Raw genomic sequence first — 21,764 nt, 5'->3', positions numbered from 1 at the left:
ATTTTCATGCCAGTACCGAAGTACTGGCTACTGGGCTGGAGATACCCTCGGGGACTAACAGTCCACCAGCAGAGGCAGTAGACAGAGATGGAAATAACATTATTGTTGAAGACTGTATTTGACCTTAATAAGTCATAAGTTTCCAAGACAGAACTATCTCACTGATGTATACCTTTCATCTTCTTTGATATCCAATATTGTGATAAGTAACTAGGTATCTATGCGTTGTTTTCAATGTGGAATATAATTATCCTCAGACTAAATAAAGATCCAGTGCTAATAAAACTATTTATAAAAACTAATATATAATATGAAAATAGAAATTACATTGGAAAAACTGGGGACTAACATAAGACATAAGACATAAGACATTTTATTTTACTAAAGCCCCCACATGGGGTATGTTAGTACAACATTTTTTAACAAACAATAAAAGTGTGAACATATTTACATTAGAACAACATGGTTAACAAAGGTGCAATAATAGTATATATATGTTACAGTAAATAGGTGAAATTAGGAATTTCATGTAATTACTAAACATTTCAGTAAATACGTGTAATTACTAGCCAATTTAGTAATTACATGTATTTACTAACTGTTTCAGTGATTACTGGTATTCACTGATTTTTTTGGTCATTTTTACAGCTATTTACTAACTTGATATTTTTGTTTTAAAATCAAAGATATAATTCAAGATACCAAATAAGAAAGTAAAAGGGTATGTATTTTAGGGCTCACTTAATCAAGGATTAAAGAATATAAGGCACATCAAAAGTGAATACTCTTTAGTGTTTGTGAATTGAAACTGGTGAATGGTTGTTTTAAAAGTTTTGAAAGTCCCTAAAAATCATTTTCAGCATGCAAGTCAATGATATCAATCCGAAATTGAGAAATTACATTTGATAGATGTTTATAGGCAACTTCGCCACCTCTTTTTGATGATAGACATTGGATAATGCCAAATTTGGTTGAATAATCTTGATAATTCTTAAAATCTTTTAATTTCTTTAATTCAAAATCTCCGTCAGACATACTTTGCATATAAGCTTGCCCAATGACATAAGTTAAATTCCTTTTACAAAATAGGTTTATTTACGACTTCTTTTGTCAGACTGTTACGATGAAGTTGACATTTTTCAAAAACCAATTTATACAATTTGAGGGGGTTAAGAGTCACATTTCATATTTCTGTGTTTCTCTTTTTTAAGTTTTTTAAGCTTGTATACCTGCAACAAAATTTTATCATCGTTTTTATTTGTATAATGATCATCTTTTTGTGGATTGAATAAGTCAACTAAATGGTCTATCTCTTTTGTTTTACTTTCAATGTTGTTATTCAATTTCTGTTTCTTTTTGTCGAGCCTGCGACTTTTGTCTCAAAAGCGGGACATAGCAAACCATAATGTCGTCAGCAGCGTCCAAAAATATTCACTATGTGGTGTGGTTAAAGTTCTTTCAATTTTGATAACTTTCTTAAATTATCCTGGATTTCTACCAAACTTGAACTTGAAGCTTGCTTATGATCATAAGATAATTTTAAGAAGTAACTTTTGTAAAACAAATCCTTTTGCGTATATTCATTAAATTGGACTTAGTTTTTTCCAGTAATGCAGTTATTAACATTACATAAACTCTGTTGTTAAAGTTTTTTTAAAACATTTATAAAACCTCATAAGCCAACCTAGATTTTACTCAAATTTGGACAGAAGCTTCTTACAGTAATAGTCAAAAGAGAGCATCTGGAGCCTGCGACCTACAGCAAAAGTAGGCGAGATACTGGGTTCCGCGAAATCCTTACAATTTTAAATCTGATTACATCGGTAACCTATCTCCAGCTAAGGGTTGATTTTAAGGTCACATGAATATGTATTTAATGAGGTCCAATTATTCACTTGCAAGTGCACAGCTCATTTAACAAAATGTTTTAATAAAAATAGAACCAGATTGACTGCTAAAAGTAAATAATAATTTCACTATAACATTTTCATTAATGATTTAACAAACAAAAAATAATATTTTTTATATCTCTTAGCTTATGCTCCTATAAAAAATAAGGTACATTTTAGGCTGATCAATTTTTAAGAGTACTCACTGATCTTCTATAGACAGGAAGTACAAATTATAGTAACATGATTAAGCACATGTATTAAAAGGTTTTAATAACACTTTTGCAAAATTTTGCTATTCCAGTAAGTGTAAATAAATCTGATGTATTCATCAATTCTTTAAATTTTAAAACATTTGGGTTTTTACATATATTTAAAGGTAAAAATTTAGCTCTTACATTGTTGAAAAAGGTACATTTGAATAAGTAATGAAACTGATCAACAAGTTCATTAGCATTACAAAGATTACAATGTCTTTCAGATCTATCAATATTAAAAAATCTGCCCGTTTCAATGGGCAATTTATTACTAAGGCAACAGAATTTACATAAATACATTCTTAGATCAGATGGTAACACCGATAAATATTTCTCAAAACAAAAATCAGACTTGTATATTCTGTAATTAAGACATTTTGCAGAATTCATAACATTATTACTCCAGTTCAACATAAATTTATCACATAAACATTTCTTGACATTCTTACTAATATTATCAGATTTAGCAATTATTTGATCATCCCACATCAAATTAAATCCACATTCATATAAAGTATTTTTAATTTCTAACAACCATTTAGAGTGGTAGATACCCCTTTTACTAAGCTGATACAATATAGAATACAGTGTATATGAATTTTTTTCTCTTTTACCACTTATGATACGTTGCCAGAAACCAACCATTCTAGCTTTAATAAGAATATGTAATGGTATTCTACCCAATTCTCCATAAATCATACAATGAGCAGTACTTTTTTTAACCTTCAAAATTATTTTACAAAATTGCATATGCAAGTTTTCTATAATAATTACAATTTTCAAAACCCCATACTTCTGCACCATATAACAAAATAGGTACCACCATTGTATCAAATAGCTCTAATTGCATATCAATTGGTAAATTCAACTTCCTAGCCTTTCTTAAGACTATAAACATGGCTTTTCTTGCTTGCTGTACAAGATGTGCTTTGGCGTCATTAAATTTACCCTTACATGAAAATATAATACCAAGGTATTGAAAATTTGTAACAATATTAAGGCTTTTACCACTATATTTAAAGTTCATATTATCTGTGTTAAGTCTAGATCTTGAAAATATTACAACTTTTGTCTTAGATATGTTTACTTGCATTTTCCAAGTTTGACAATATAAATACATGGCATTTAATAGGCTTGTAACTCTGCTGCCGATCGGGCTAGAATTACAGTATCATCTGCATACAATAACAAATATAAACGAAAATATACAGCGACTTCATCAGTATCAAGAAGACGTGCTGCAATACTCATATCAACTAAACCATTATATGAATGTGACATAAATTCGACCAAGTCATTTAAGAAAATGGCAAACAATACAGGAGATAGATTTTCTCCTTGGCGTACATGTGCCAACATTGGATTTAAAAAAGTTTGAACAAGAGTTGCCTTGTCTCACACAAGACTTTGCATTGTTATACATACTGTTTATAATCTTAATTATTTTGCCATCATTGGTACATTTTAACAATTTTTGCTGTAAATATACTCTTCTGACAGAGTCAAAAGCTTTTCGATAGTCAACAAATACACAATACAATTTTCTACCTCTATGTAAGTATAAATCAATCAAGCATTTCAAATTAGAATGAAATTCAAAACAGTGTGGCTGTGGCCATTGATTGACACATTAAATTCATCCATTGACTGGGACAATTTAGGTGAACGTTTGTATGTAACGACCATTGCTCACTGTGTACTTTTTAAAGACACTTAAACTATGGGGTCACCAAAGGTTCTCAACACCTTAATAAAGTAATTCGAAAAAATTAATCAGAAATAACACGATGTTTTGATTTATATCAATTATATAAATCAAAACATAAAGGTTATTCCTGATTAATTTTTCGAATTATTTTATAATTAAAGGCGTTAAGAAACCTTTGGTGACCCCACAGTTTAAATGTCTATCGTAGGTACGTCGTGAACAATGGTCGTTACAGACAAACGTTCACGTAAATTGTCCCAGTCAATGGATGAATTTAATGTGTCAATCAATGGCCACAGCCACACTGTTTTGAATTTCATTCTAAAAATATGATCTGTCGTACTATAACCTTTTCTGAACCCTGCTTGTTCTTCACACAATAAACCAGAATTTTCTAAATATGTATGAAGCCTATTATTCAAAATGGAAGTAAATAATTTACCATAACAACTTAAAATAGTAATACCACGATAATTATCCACTTCATTTGGATTACCTTTATTTTTAAATATTGGACATATATAACCTTCTGACCAACTATCAGGTATAATACCACTATGAAATACAATATTAAATATTCTTACAAAAACAGGCATCAACTTTACTGTACCATATTTCAAAAATTCATTCAATATAAGATCACCGCCACATGCTTTATTATTTTTCAATGAGTTAACAGCTGCATACACATAATAAACATTAAGAGTTATCCCCCTTTTAACATATAAATGAAAATTAATATATACAGAAAACTTGGGGGATAAGATAAAATTTGATGATAAAAGTATACAATTTTATCGAAAAGTCCAAATACAGATGCGAAGCAGCTGTAGCCCCATGTTTATTTCTCATTTTATTGCCAGTACAATAGTTTAAGACAAGGAAATTGATGAAACTAACTGATTTTGAGCTTGTTGAATTACTTTAGGGCTGGTATGAATATACCTAATATAACAATCTGATGACCACCTGCCTAAAGTTTTAATCAAGTGGTCTTCTAATCTTACTTCCTGTGCTGTTGTTGCTGCTCCAATTCTGAAAAATGTCCATTATAATTTTTGCTTTCAAGACCTAAATTGTATAAAATAATTTTGACATGTTTAATAAAAAATTGTCTACTTAAAGGATTGCCATCAACAGAGACAAACAGGGCATCAGATGTATTACTTGACGTTTTTTTTTTCGAAGAGACAAATAATTTTTAATAGCAAAGCAAGGACAAATAATGTGTCCACTTTTGTATAAGGGTATAGTGACACCCTGTCTGAAAGGATCTGTTTTTGAATTTTTCAAATGTAACAAAATGTGATCTTCAAAAATTGCTAAATCACCAACACACAAATGTGTTTCCGAATCAAAGTTGCTAAGTATAGTGAACTCTCCACAACGCAAAAAAGCAAAAAAAGCTACAACACAAGCTGCTTCTAACATAACATTGTTAAAAAGACTGAAAAAATTGTTTCTCAATAGCATAACCATTTTATACAACAAAGACATAGTAATAGGCAATCTAGGCCTTTTAACACAACCTTTCTGCTTCTTTTTTTAAACCATTTAAAATAGATTGTAAACATAGTAATGGCTTGCCATATTGTTCTAAAGGACTAAATCCTGCATATTGCAAGTAATAATATCTTATACCACATAAATACAGTTTAATAGTACTATATTTTAAGCTTTAATGTTCATCGCAAAAGGCAACAAATCTCATTACCAAAGTTTCTGAAACAGGCGGCATTTCATTTGAAGTCCAGAATGATCCCTGTAGCAAGGAGAACTTCTTATATAAGTCAAAACCTGTAGAGTAATGCGATCTTGTACTGTCCGCTACAGAATACTTCCATAATGTCTCTACTGAGCTGTCCAGAGAATGTCTGAAAGCTGTGGGCAAGGAGTGGCTGTTGCTTCTGCTAGAGGCGCTACAAGTCTGAACTTGTTCATCTGTTAACGAGACAATGCATCAGCAATTACATTAGATTTTGCCGGTAAATGTTCACTATAAACAACAAAGTTATAAGTTGCAGCACACATTGTAAGTTTAAGCATTAATTTCATAATGTTTGTTTCTTTCGATCGACCTTTAGCAATAATGTGGACTGTTGCTAAATTGTCACAATAAAAAAGAATCCTTTTTCCACACCACTCCTTACCCCATAGAACAGCTGCAACAACTATAGGATAAAGTTCCAAAAAGGCCATAGAAGTAGCAAAGTCGGATTTGCATGGTAAATTGTCGGGCCAACGGTCACAAAACCATTTATGCTGGTAATATCCACCAAATCCTATCAAAGAGGACGCATCTGTATAAAGCTATGCTTTAGTTAAAGTCTTTTCATAAAAGAAATTGATGCCATTCCAATTTTTCAAAAAAGATAACCACATGTATAAATCAGCTTTGCACTCTTTGTTTAAATGAACATGATAAAAACTCTCTTTGACAGATGACATTAACTTGTACAAATAACTAACAAAAGAGCGTCCTGGAAGAATAACTAGTTGCAAAATTTAAATGTCCAAGCAACTGTTCAAGTTCTTTCCTAGTACAGGACTTTTTACTTAAAATTAAAGTTATAAAATCTGTAATTCTTTTTACTTTGTCTTGAGGCAATCTAGCTTGCATATTTACAGTGTCTAATACAATGCCTAAATATTCTAATACACAAGAAGGACCAACAGTCTTTTTCTTCGATAAAGGAATACTTAATTTGTTAAAAATTAAAGAAAGTAAAGCCATTGTTCTTTCCCCACAATCAGTAGGCCTATCAACTGTCAAAAAATCATCTAAAAGATGAAAAATTACATTAATGTTATAATTATGTTTGGCTATCCAACATATACTTCTTAACAACATATCAAATAACTTGGGACTAGATCGACAACCGAAAGGAAGTCTTACATAATGATAATAAAAATTATGCCATTTAAAACAAAATAAATGCCATTGGGTAGGTAAAATACCCAATTGTTTAAACGCATCGCAGACATCTACCTTACAACAAATGCTATTTACACCATAATCTTGAATTGCATTGATTGCATCATCAACTTTAATGTAACTAAGTGAACATAAATCTTTGTCTATCAAATCATTAACACAGCTGTTGTGAGGTGAGGAAAGATCCAATATAAGTCTTTTCTTAAAAGAATATTTATGTACTGCTATTCCGATTGGACTAACCCTATAAACAGAAAAAAGGGGGTGTAAAAATGGTCCCTGAATGAAGCCTTTAACCAATTCATCTTGAATTAGAGCAGTTACTGAATCTGGATCTTTCCTTGCTGACAAAGCATTTTTACATTCATAAGTAGAAATATTAATGTCAGAAACTAACATATCAAAACCACATCTAACACTGTTACACAGTAAGCTAACAAAGTTTCTGTCGGGGTGGTTTCTTAGCTCAAATTCTAACTGGTCACAATTTATAGGTGAAGAGGCTTTAAAGTCAGAAGGAAGTCATTTTTAAGGTTGAGATTTACTGCTTGCTTTAACTGAGTTTTGATCATTGTGTTGATAACCTTCTTTGTAGTTTTGACAAGTAGCTTTGCCATGTGTTTTACTTTTACAAGTTTTACAAGCATGAACATATTTACAATAAGGTTTAGTGCAACCTTTAAATCCATTGAAATTGTTGCAGACGGGTAAACCATCTACAAAAATAACATCACGGCTAATAGTACGGTGACAAGTAACGTAAATTTAACAATTTAATGGACCGAAATACCTCACGGCTAATTTTGGTCTTAATTTGAAGATAAATATAATACCCTTCGACTAAGGCATGTCGTAGAATGCCAAACTGGTGCAGGTTTGTGATAAATGCGATCAAATGTAAAAAGGGGGGATTTTAAAAAATCGATTTTTTTTGACATTTTGGACAATTTCTCGGTAGTCCCTCATGATAACTGAGAAAAAATTGCAATGGAAGCAAGCTCTGGGGATGCTGTACAAATTCAGCTTGTAATATTTATGCCAGATTGACAAAGATTAGTACTGTTGACCCCCGCAACCAACATGGTAGAAAACAATAAAGTTTATCTTTATTTACAAAAATTATCGATAAAAAATATTCATATTTAATATTCAGCTTTGCAATAATGTATTACAATATATAAAGATATTTTGGGGAAAGTTTTGTTAAGATAACATAAAGAATAAAGGAGAAGTTAATACTGTAAAGTTTACACCCGGTCCATGATTCAATGAAAAAATGATGAAATTCATCATTACTTTTTTAAATCAAAAATAATGTTGAAACTATTAAAATAGTCTTGATGAATAAATGTCAGCATAAACACGATAGTATATGAAGTTTTATTTATGACAATAGGTCAACCAGTGCAAGAGTAATAACATTTGAAAATGCATGACGATGTGCGGCCCCCTTTTTATAAAACAATACAAACAACAAAAAAGTAGTAGACTTTTGACTTTAACTGTTTTAAAGCACAATATATATCTAGAATACCGATTCACAGAAATTTGTATAAAAATGAAGATATTTGTATGTATCAGTATCATTTGATATTATTATTCACGTCCGATGATTTGAAGAGAAAAAACTAACAAAAATTCAGGGAGATCTACTACGTTTGTATTAAGGTCACTGAATGCATCATGACAAGAAAACATTGTTTGCCAGAACTCTTTGTCTATGTTAGCATGTTTTCGTTGTCTTGAACAACATTGACAAAATTTCTTGAACCATAGTGCCATCACTGTTTCATACGCTAATGTGTAAGTTCTAACTGCGCGATTAAACTGCTTGCCTTGGAGAATCTGATCTACAGTACATCCTGCATATGCACCTGAATTGAATAATAAATCCCGAAGCCCAGCTGATGCCCATATTTAGTCTATCGCTGAAATATAACACGAAACCATGTTGAATCCACATAATCTCACAACGTGCGGGTGAAAAATCTTCGGCATATACCACTTTACTTGTTGGGCTATTGCATAAAGCTGTTGGTCGAATGTCTGTACTGGGTTATTCTGACCTGCGACCTTTGACATTTCTAGGCATTTCAGCATTGTCGTATACACTGTCGCCATGTAAGCAGGTTTTGCGTCTATGATTAGGAGATATGCAACGACGACATGAATTGCTTTTTTTTTATCATTTTGAAACCCAGGTATTTCAACAAAGTCGCGTGTAAGTGATCGGAGCAATACCCAAGCCATATCAGACACGTCAGATTTATTGGCTGTATATGATTTAATTTGGCTGTATGGATCAGTACATCTAGGTGGGCCGCATCTTTCTTTGGGCTTAAAGAAAGGCAACCATGACATGGGAGCAGAAGTCTTTTCATCCAGAGCAAGGGATCTTTCTTGACCGCGGGTTATTTTGACGTTAGCTAAGTCTGTCTGAAAAGTCGGATTATTCACAACTTGAAAAACTGCGTAGGGATAGAAACTTCAGCCAAAATTTTAAACGATTGTTAACTGCGTTTCAAATTTTTTGCCGCATCATGTAGGGTCTGATCTTCTTGATGTATGGAATCATTTACAAAACTGTTTTTCATCTCAGAAATTTTTTATTCCGCTTTTAAACTACTGGTTCTTGAAGGCAATGTCATGCATGACTCATTTGAAGCAACATCAGCAGGTTCTCTTTTCCAGTTCAGCATGTAGTTAGCGATGCATGTTGAATGATACACTGCTTTGTCCTTGAAGTTCTTCATAGAGAGTAAACTTAAAATTGGATACTTGTCTTTTGCGGCATTTAATACTTATTATCAGCACGTTCAAAAGACTTGACTCGCCGTAATTGCTTATCTCGCTTGTAAGACTTTTGTCTACAGAATAAACATTTGGACCAGTCTAATTGTAATACCGTTGAGCGTGTTTTAACGCAAGTTGATTCAAACACAGTATGGTTTGAACTGGATGTTGAGCATTAATCTTCTCTATTTGAATTTTTTTCAAGTTTTTTCTACTTGTATAGGCTTTAGAACACGACCTATGATATTTTATTTGTTCTAATGGAATCACTTTCGTTGACTCAAATTCATCATAAAGGCGCGGTAAACATGTCACGGAATATTAGTTCCTTCATAATATAAGTTCCAAAAGGAAAACAATATTCTGGAATATTATTTCCACAGGAATGAATATTACACTATTGGTCTTATATATATAATTAACTGGTTCTCCAAGCGCTGAAGTATACGACCGCATAGGTCCAACTCTCAACCCTGTAACCTGTCATTTATCTAATGCGTCTTAAAGAATAGTTTTCCCTTTTTCTGTTGCATTTGACAAATTTTCATTAGTAGATATTTAGAAAATAACGCATAATTCCCAATTACTCTGAAGCCTACTCTTTTTTTGGAACTTCGTGTCCATTATTTCCCGGATTATTTCGGAAGTTTACCGATGTGGTTAAAAATTAGTTTATTCAACAAAATCAACAAGGAATAAAACACATAAAAACTCTAACACATGAAATCAGTATACTCAGTCAAGAACTAGACACAGACATTGATATAATTATGTCTTATTAAATATGAAAATAAAATTTTATTTTCTGTAAAAACACAACAAATCGCAAGTTAGGGGAAAATAAGAAAAGGGAAAGCAACAAGACTTATTGAGCTGGAAATCGAATAGTAAAACTGCTATATGATGAGTATTATAAAACGGACCGAAAACGTAATTTGCATGCTTTTTCGGAATTTTAGGTATTAAAACTTCTTGCATATTGATTATTATACTATATTTTGTGAAAATGTACACTGGTGATATATATAAGAAATGTTATATACTTTGTCAGACGGTAACATTGTAAAAAATGACATAAATATTTGGAAAATCGTCCAATTCACTTAATTTATATGTTCATATGATCAGAACGTTTGAAATCAAAATAAAGCTGATACATTACTCTTTCATCTGATGTGATGATATCTGATGTGATGATAACTTTTGTGATGATATCTTCATTCGGGAATTATTTATAAACGTTCCCGTTTTTGAAAATGAAAAAGAAAAAAATCGGAAAGTCACACTTTATCGCAATTTTACAAAAAACTGCACCGTGGGAAAACTCTACGACAGGGCTAAAATGAAAGTATAATGTTAACTCTATCTTCATGTGCATTTTCAGCCGTGAGGTATTTCGGTCCATTAAACTCCTTAACTAAGCGACTTTTCCTGATTTGTCACTCCACTATAAGAGAATTAGGTGTATTTCTGGATGAATTAGAATTTCTTTGTGGCTGAAAATTTTGCTGCTGTACACTACACATAACGGTGGAGTGAGTTGTTGAGTGACACTTTCTACATTTGTTGATCTTAGAACCTGCACATACCATATTGCGTAAATCTGAGTCCCCTTCAGATGACGTATATCCTAAAAATCATTTGAAAATGAGGCTAACATGATCGAGAGGTACAAATGGGGAAATCCTATCTATGACTAAAACTGAGTTAATCCTTTGTATAAACATCAATTATCCAAATAGTTGTTAATGTAAGGGAGGTAATTTTAAAACATTTTACATACAATGTTGGGTATGTTCGGATTTACCTCCCTTACACTACTTGTATATTGTGTATAAAGAAATGTCAGGTTTTGGACATATTGCAAAAAAAAGGGGGGGTGGGGGGTGGTAGTTGTTTTCATTTTTTTTCTCAAATTTCTCAAAAGTTACAAATACACGGAAAATACTGATCACATACATATGCACATATAAGATAAGATAAGATATTTTTATTCCAATTAAAAGGCCCATGAAGAGCAAAGCAATTTATAACAATGATTTTTATAATTGTTACAATAATGAAACAATAATGACACAAACCATAAACATGAATTTAACTATTTCTTAGATGAGATGTTAATTTACAACCAGATCAGAGCCATATACATAAAAAGGCACAACAATATAGTATGAAATTCAAAACAGTGTAGCTGTGGCCATTGATTGACACATTAAAACCATTCATTGACTGGGACAATTTAGGTGAACGTTTGTATGTAACGACCAATGCTCACTATGTACTTTTTAAAGAAACTTAAACTATGGGGTCACCAAAGGTTCTCAAAACCTAAATAAAGTAATTCGAAAAATTAATCAGAAATAACACGATATTTTGATTTATATCAATTATATAAATCAAAACACAAAGTTTATTCCTGATTAATTTTTCGAATTATTTTATAATTAAAGGCGTTAAGAAACCTTTGGTGACCCCACAGTTTAAATGTCTATCGTAGGTACGTCATGAACAGTGGTTGTTACAGACAAACGTTCACGTAAATTGTCCCAGTCAATGGATGATTTTGATGGGTCAATCAATGGCCACAGCTACACTGTTTTGAATTTCATACTATTTATTATTAACAGGCAAATATTTTCAACATCTTTAATAAAACAATATCTATACTATATTGATAGTTTTCTCAGTTTAAAACATTTATTAATATAAATAGCAATATTTTTCAATAACTCTAGGTTTTCTTGAATAAAAAGCCAATTAAATTTGGCACTTGTGCTTAACTTTTCAAAACTTTTACCTACTGAAATATTATCATAAAATTCTCTTCTTAAAGAGTTATAAAGGGGACATTGACATATAAAATGTTCTTCGTCTTCAACTTTATCTAAGGTGCATTTTTTGCATAATCTTTGTGATTTATCTATATAGGTTTTAGCATATCTATCTGTCTCTACTTTTAGGGGATGTGCACTTATTCTGATCTTGCACAGTGCTTGTCTATCTTTAAATTCTTTTAATTGCATTTTTCTGTACCAAAAAAATATTCAATTGAAAAAATAGGTCAAGAGTTTACCTCTACCTGATTTAACAGTATTTTCTCTAAATTCTTTCCAATGATTATGAAAATTTGTACATAATTTATTCTTAACTATAGTACATAAACGACCAACACTTACATTTAAGTTTGGTAAGTCTAGTTCTTTCATTAAATAGTCAATACTAGAAAACCATGTAGTGATATTGTTTGCATGTAACTTTTTATTACAAATATATGCATCATATAATAAACCATCCTGTATGTTCTCTAATGAAACAAACAGTAGGCTTAATTTGTAAGGAAGCAAGGAAGAGGGCATGGTAAAATTTATAGATATAATTGCTGTCTAATATAAGTACTACAGCCCGTAACAGAGAAGTGATCGAATTGATGTTTCTTTACCGTCAAAATTAGCTACGTTATCGACAAACTTAATTGAGTAGTGACCGAACTATTGGTACTTTAACGTTAAAAAGATTGACAATGCTGACAAACTTTCATGTGTCGATAATCAAGTTTAATACCGATACTATTGAAAATAATTCTAATAATATGAAACAAAATATGTCCATGCACCATTTCGATTGGGCGAAAAGTAGTCATTTCTTCAAAGTCAGAACAGAAAAAAAAAAGATTTATGGAAGGACGTCTTGATAGTATTATTTCCTTTACAATTTTACCCAAAACTTAAAGAAATATACTGGTAAACAATTAAAAAGGTGTTTGATAGGAATGAAGTCCTTTATTTTTTCGGACTACAATGTGTACCTTATGTGTGATGGATTTTAATTCAATCAATAACTTTGAAATGTTTTCTCATATGTATACACAAAAGGGAGGACTGGTATTTGTACTTCTGTTAGAATATGTCTTCGTCCGTTTCACATGCCAAACTTTTTTCTAGTACAGTTTAAACGGGAAAATTTTGTTGAGAATTTTTTTTAGAATGACAAAATAACGAGCAAAACTATTTCTTGCGATGGCACACACAGAGAATATTTTTTTTAGTAAAAATCAGTAAAAAAAAATCTCCAAAATATATATACCATGGCCAGGACCTGACAGTTTTTAGCAGTGTACCAATGAAAATCGTCCGGAAAACTGCGCTTGCTGTCATTTTGAGGGATATTCACCTATTACCCATAAACAACATAGGTTCTCAATTACTAAAAAAAGTTTAAAAGATAATTTCAAATCAGAGTAAACATATTAACTTCCTTATATCCAGTCGAATTTGTCTATAGGTTACACAAAGCTGGTTCTTAAAACGTTTGTATCAGGGGAAAACATTTTTCTTTGACTTTTAAAACATGTAGGGGAAACGGATTTCCTAACCATTCACATATAATATTCCGTATTTCTGATTTTTTGTTCGATAACGTAAATTATACGACTTTTTTTATGACTACGTGAACTTGTGCCATTTATTTTTGCTGGTCTTTAGGAGACAATTTACAATTGTGCAGTGAACGGAGGCACTTATACATAACCTTATAATTCTGTTTGGAAATCAAAATAAATTCCCAATATATAAATATACATGTATGAATATACATGTATTATATGTCGTGTACATGATTGGATTTTGTAGATATAACTACCGCACAGAAAAAGTATCATGGATTTCGAGGCTTTCATATTCAAGGTTTTGAATTCTACCCTTGTTGAAAACCTGTGGAGACCTCTACAGTTCCTTAAAACATCAATTATTTTTTTGTAAATTGAGTCCCGTCTCCCTGAACATGCTAACACTTAAGTCATATCTTTTCATTTTCCTATTTTTTTTCCCTGTTTGTCTCTGTCTTGATTGTTGGAACGATTAGTGGTATCCAACAATATTTATGAAAACTTTCTGAGAATTATGAATATTTCTTCTGTCAGATAATGATAAAATGAAATACCGTACATCACATCTTATAGAGGTTTAAATTTCAAATATTCGTCAATAACTTAAGATATAGAGCAATTTTGTCTTCAACATTTCAAATGTTAAAGGGTACATTTGTATTTTTTACTTCGATTTGAAGGAAATTTATTTCAGTTTTTTCTGTGACAAAGTACAAGCATGTCGGTATTGCCACAATGTATGATTGACATAATCCCGGGGACATAATAAACAGATAGGTATGAAAAAGAAAAGATATGGGGTATTCTGTATCAGACGAAAGAAAAACTATTACAGTGTTGAATCCCATAAATATTCACAGTGCAAGCAGTATATAATATCTACATTGAGCAAATCGATGAGGTCATGTTTATTGTAGAAACGATGGATGCGACCCCGATAAAGTCATGATCAATGTCATTCAATCAATGAGTATTTATGCAATTCATAATGAATTTATCTGAGTCGCAGTCATTGTTTCTGTGGTAGTAAATATAAAATCGATTCGCACTGGCAATAATCGGTGATTTCTAAAATTAAATGAACCTGGATACAGAGATGCAAATAATTCTTTATAACAACTTTCAAAAAAACAATGTATATGTTCCAGACCATACGAGTATTTGGACCGTACGCGTACAGTCCGGACCGTATACGTATACTCGTACGGTCCGACCATACGCGTACGGTCGGACCGTATGAGTATACTCGTACGGTCCAGCTGACCATACATGTTTTGGTATCATATGGGTTAAATTAAAAAAAATAAACAATAACCAAAAATTTGTAGCTTTAGTTCTCCAAGATGCTATTTTTACATCAGATGGGTAAGTGAATAAGCGTACAATTGAAATTAAATGTTTGTTTAATTCTATATCTGAATCCCATTTTTGTACTCTCGCTCCAGTTGACACTAACTACCACAAGGAATGTTATGTTTTTTTTTATTAATTTACATTTACATGTTTGCGGTCCATTCATGTTCCTTGGCATATGCATTTTTTTTTAAAGTTCACAAATATTATAAAACAATTGAATGTCCTTGTACGTTTTGTTTACATACGTTAACCCCAATTTCAATGAGCATACTGGCCTTTAATTAATTACTGACATGCTAATTACAGGAGATTAACAGATTAAACTAGCGTGACCTTTTTAAAAAGTTATAATATTAAGTTTTCATTGCAATATCAATTGAACTTTTTATATTAATTTGAGATATAAGATTTTTTTATCTGTTATTTACATTTGTATCTGATAAACTTGACCATCTTCTTATTATTAGTTGGACCGTACGCGTACGGTCCGACCGTATGCGTATTTTGAAAAAGTACGCATACGGTCCAGACCGTACGCGTACGGTCCAAATACTCATACGGTCTGGAACATATAAACTACAGCATGTACAGTGCAATTCGTTCTTGTTGTATGTAAACGTAAGCTGTATTTGCCTTTTAATGGAAACGAAAGTATAGAGATTATAGACGGTATAAAGAATATATGAACGCTTTTATTTTCTTTTTAGTCACTGTGACAATTACCAATAAATCAAACATTGAACATTCCTGTCCCATTGAAGAACTCTCTCGTATTTGATCATTTCAACTCCTTTGTATTTCATAATATGTGTCATGAACAAAGACATATGTTCGATTGAATAATGATTTCCTCGTAACAAATGATAGAAATTTCGGAGATCCCGTATTTTATTTGATCCTTTACCGTTAAAATGAAAATGCCAATGACAGAGGTTGATTATAAAAAATGTTTTACTGTGTTAAAAAAAACTTGTCTTCGTCTTAAACAATAAATACTTACACGTTGGACATGAAATATTTTGTCGATGAAGAAAATTAAATTATGTCACTTCTGAAATAAGTTTGTCGATAACGTAACTTATTCTGACGGTAAAGAAACGCGAATTCGATCACTACTCTGTTACGGGCTGTATAATCCAGTGACAAATCTCATTGTGTGGTGTCATTTTCAAGAAAAGAGAAGAAAAACTCCCATAACGTATCAGCTTCCTACTTCATTCTAAGGAAGTTTTAATAACCATTGGGGTCCTCTTTGTTGAGCTCCTGCAAGTCTCTCATACTTTTGATTTTGCCATTTGATTAGGGACTTTCCGTTTTTTTAAATTTTCCTAGGAGTTCAGTATTTTTATGATTTTACTTGCCTCACCGTCAGTTATAGGCACCCGTTGCTGTTTATCCCCCCCTTTTCCCCCCTCTTATGTTTTGATCACATATTGAAATTTTGCTGATAATTTGCATGTAAGCTATTTTTTGCCCGATTAAATTAATTATGTAATAAAAAATATACCTTCGTGTGGAACTTTTGAATAAAATGAGGTCCAATTTTTATATATTTGCTCAAAATTCGGATTTGTGAACGTATTTTTCCTTTCGACAGAAGTACATAACTTGTTTTGTTTTAAAAGATAAACACAAGCTGCTTTTTTGTTAAAATATTTGTATTTGTTTTATATAAATGTTCTTTAAATTTGTGCAATTTGTCTTTCAAATAACTCATATTTATCAAATGTTCAAGAATGTATTAAAAAAACATATTTTTTTATGCATATTTTCAAATTTTTAAAAAATGCACTATTTACGTTTTCATGAAAATTGGCACACATAATCTTCTTACGTAATAAAACCAAATGGCCTTTTAAAACAGAGGGGCCCATGAACTCGTTTTCAAGTTAGATAAGTTTGAATGATTAATTTGTACTATTTATTTAATAATTATATCAATTTAAGAAAGATTATTGAAATTGTATAAACTATGTTTTATTGCATTAAATATAATCAGAAGTGTTTAAAAAAATTCTGCATGTAGTATATTTCATCCGCCAGATCTAATTTCTTTCAATATAGCTAGGTTATTAATTTTACATGTAGGTGTCATTATCCACATTTCTGAATTGTTTTATTTTTACTGCAGTAATATTTTGTCTTTTAATATTTACATTTAGTCCTTCTCTGAAAAATAGGGGGAAGTATCTCTTCTTCATATTATCATAACATAGTTATAAATCGAGTTTCGTTTATTTTCTTTCTAATTTTTGTAATGTAAACTCCTTTTTTAATTTTTATGCATTTTGCTGGGTTTTTATTTTTGACTGGTGATATTAAGGGGAGATAACCACTTGCACAAATCGGCATACAAACCACTGCTTCGGTTTGAAATCAATTTGACGTTTGCGTATCCAACATTCTATTGCCGAGATATTCATATCGAGTGTTTGTCTTAATGAGATGCTTAATTAAATTTAAATTCAGCCCATCATTTTTAGTTTCCTCGTAAATATTTAGATTTTTCGTTCAGGAGACTTGACAATTTTCACCCAAACTCCAAGTTTGCAGATAAAATAAGGATTTTGATTTGATGTGTGAGCTTTGACGAGAATAAACTATGGATACTCAAGATTAGTTAGGTCAATAAGTTTTTATTACGACAATAGTATTCAGTGAGTTAAAATAAGGTTTGTTTCATCCGTTTTTTTACTGAATTTTCACGGTCACTGATAAACTTGGGGTCAAACCGTGACCTGCTTTCCAACTGATGGATGCATTGACACAGTGTTCATCACACACTTCTTGTTTATTTTTCCTCTTGTTATTAAAAAGTACTTTTTTTTTTACATCAAGGTTATGGAAGCCGAGTTGGAAAAACACAGGAGCGAAGATCAGCATCTAAAAATGATAAAACGTTGCGGGCAATTAGAAAACCAGCTTCATTTATTAAAAAGATCACAGAAGAAATCTATAGCAAACGCAAGGTGAAATACATTTTTCATTGATTATGTTTCTCAAAATGATATAGTAACGATACATTACGTCTTTTTATTAACATGTTTTGCTATTTCTTGCTAGATTTCCGTTTTAAAATACCATAGTATACATTTATTTCTATGTGAGCTTTTACCATCAATTGACCTCCATCGTCGTAATGAGATGTACCATTTGTTTGTAAACGTCAAAACTATCAGGTTTTGTTATTCAGCTGGTTGATATTTAAATAAATTCCACAATGCTTTTTTCGTTATGCGATTCATGTTTACTGTCGAATAATAATAATAGACTCAGTTTATTTTCACTGTAGGTCAATTCATTTTTGTTGTACATGCGATGCATTTTCGCTGAAGGAAATAATTTATAATTCCCATAGTATAAATTCTTAATGTAGCAAACTCTCTAAAAAGATTGAGTGAAAGTCACGTTGTGAGTGAAAGTCTGAGGAAATGTATCAATGTAAAATAGCATTTATTGCTAATAGTAAGTATAACCAGGAGTTTTCCGTGTTATAGTAATTCAAGACGGAATACCAATACTTTTAAACTTTATTAGCAAGGTCCGGACAGTACCAGACCTAAGACCTAAACTGACTACAAAATAACATACAAAAGCATATATAGAAAACAGTTTCTATAGCAAAGGATTATAGTGTCTAAAGGATTAACTTTTCATGGTCAGAGTGATTTCCATCACGACAAACATATAGTTAGCAATAGAATTAATTAGACACAAAGAAATGTAAAAGGTTTGATAAACGGATTAATAAATTGTCACTATAGCACTTAAAATATATTGTCTGATCTTAATTTATTTCTAATCGCAAATAGTCCAAATTTTATCTAATAATTTGTCCAGATCCAGATCAATATGTAGGATAAAATGTTATCCTTTACTATGACACGCCAGCATTGAACACTTATATATTAGTTAAGTCAATCCACTAAACCTAAAATTTTTCGGTTTCGGTCTAAATCTACATCACATGCTAATAAAACGTCCTTATAGCTATTTTCCAAATGATTGTAGTTTAACGATGTGGTTGGCTTTCTTGCTTTGTTTCACACTATCACACTATTTAGACTACTAATAATAATTCATTAAAATTTTGCATGTAGACAGATCATATTTATTTCAATATTTTAATGAGGGGGGCAGGACCTTTTTCGGGACGTCGGGATCAAGTTTTTTTAAGCTCGGGATTTCGGGATCCGGGATTTCTCTTTTCGATGTTCGGGATGTCATTTTTTTTTTAAATTCTGGACCTCGGGATTTCACGTTTTTATTCTAATATAACGTCCTTATTACCCTTTGTAAACAAAGCCGTGTTCTAATGAGCACAAAATATGTTTGACACATGCGCACGAATTTACTGTGTATATTAACGTTATTTCCATCGTTATCCTTTAAAATATATACATTTAAGCAGCATAAACTTTTATTATATATTTTTTATAAAACAACATATATTTACCCTGCTTGTAATGTTTTTAAACTAATCAAATATGAAATGTAATGCACAGACTCCTCGGGGAGGAAATGGGAAAAGCCAAACATTTCTACGGTATTTTCGTACGCTTCGGCCTATAAAAATACTGTATTTGTCCTATTAGAATCGACCGACCGTGCAAGGGCTGTATAGCCAGTCAAGGTCGTTAAAAACTTCCATTTGTTGTTGTATTAGAATCGAAATAATTCCTTTATGTCATGTTCTATGCTCATTTTAACATGGATAGGCATTATATTTGACCACATTTTACACCTCGCTAATATAACCAGTCAAGGTCGTTAAAAACTTCCATTTGTTGTTGTATTAGAATCGAAATAATTCATTCATAACGCTCAGTGTAAAATATCGACAAATATAATGCCTACTCATGTTAAAATGAGCATAGAGCATGACATGAAGGAATTATTTCTTAATTTTAAGCCCGGGATTTCGGGATCAGGACTCCTCTGGCCTCCCCCCCCCCCCCCCCCCCCCCCCGACCCACCCCAACCCTCATTAATGATAGTTAATTTGAAAATAATTAATTGAATTTGTTTGCCAATATTTAATCACTCTCTGCTATACCATGTTGGCTATTTTTGTTTAAAGAACCAAAGAATAAAGAGTAAAAAAACTGGATGTCCTTTTCAGTCACGGTCTCCGACAATATCCCTTAATCACTGTTGACAGTGATCACATTGAGTGATCTAAACTCGAACCTACATCTGAACTTTTATTACTATTTTTTAATTTTTTTACCATTGTTTTCTTGATTTTTGCAAAACTTTCAGTGGCAAATATTACATGAACATCAGCACAAAACATTTGTCTATATGAGTGGAATATTCTTTCACCAGACTGACCATTAATGTGTTTGCCAGTTAGTTTAGCAGTACTCTGTGAGACATGTATTTATCTCTACATAAATACATGTGTGTGTGTGTGTGTGTGTGTGTGTGTGTGTGTGTGTGTGTGTGTGTGTGCGCGTGTGTGTGTGTGTGTGTTAAATATTTTTCTTGTTGGAGACTGGTAAAGCCAAATGTATAGTACGTGTTGAATTATTATACGCCCGGTTACGGGACGTATTATGGTATACATCTGTCCGTCCGTCCATCGTCAACATGTCGGACATTAACTCGAAAACGCTTTAACCAATTGGCATAAAACTTGAAATTGTTTATATCTATTGACGTGAGCTCCCTTTCTTCTTTTTTTTTAATAAATTTTGATTTTACGTTTCCGAGTTATAGGGTTTTATCCATTAAAAAAGGGGGATTTTCCAGTTTTCGGACAACTATAACTCAATATCGCTTTCATCAATTTTCATACAACTTTGCTAAATTATTTATATCTGTTGATGTTAATACCCTTTTGATTTTCATAAATTTCTAATATGACATTGAGAAGTATTGAATCTCTCTGAAATTGTACCACAAGGTTTCATATCACAAATGAAAGGCTGAAATTGATTTAAAGGGTACATGTAATTGCTCAAAACGTTCAGGAATTAGGAGCCACAAACAAGCATTTTACTAAAATTGCTATTTTACGATAACTTGTGTTTAAGTGTATGGATCTATCTAAAATTGTACTACAAGGTTCCATACCACACAGGGAAGGCTGGGATTGAGTTTGGTGGTAATTACTCCAAGAGGGGAGGGGTGGCGTTTTATTTTATTTTTTTGCAAATTTTTCGAAATATCTCAAAAAGAAATCTTCAATTGCACAGTATTGCACAATAAATTTTTAATACCTTTAATTACATTTATTTTGTGTCAGAAACCTATATTATGTCAAAAATTTTATCACAATCCAAATTTAGACCGTATCAAGCTTTAATATTGTATCCAAACTTGCCCAAACTGTCCAGGGTTCAGAGGCGTTAGATATCAAAGGAACATTTGGGAAAGATGGACGACACTCAGATCATTTCTGTCGTCACATGTGAAATAAATAACGATTTAAAATAGG

At 31.7% G+C, this 21,764-nt stretch overlaps 1 protein-coding gene across 1 annotated transcript in view; it reads left to right on the top strand.

Annotated features, from left to right (window-relative positions):
* Positions 1-21,764, top strand: part of LOC143063643 (SH3 domain-binding protein 5-like) — a 120,939-nt gene that overhangs the window by 7,276 nt on the left and 91,899 nt on the right. Inside the window, exon 2 of the mRNA XM_076235894.1 lies at positions 18,161-18,291. Coding sequence (XP_076092009.1) covers positions 18,161-18,291 — 131 coding nt within the window. The remainder of the gene's footprint in view (positions 1-18,160; positions 18,292-21,764) is intronic.

The sequence above is a fragment of the Mytilus galloprovincialis genome, chromosome 2 (assembly GCF_965363235.1).
Source record: "Mytilus galloprovincialis chromosome 2, xbMytGall1.hap1.1, whole genome shotgun sequence".
Classification (NCBI taxonomy): Eukaryota; Metazoa; Mollusca; class Bivalvia; order Mytilida; family Mytilidae; genus Mytilus; species Mytilus galloprovincialis.
This window is presented reverse-complemented; position numbering and strand designations above follow the sequence as displayed.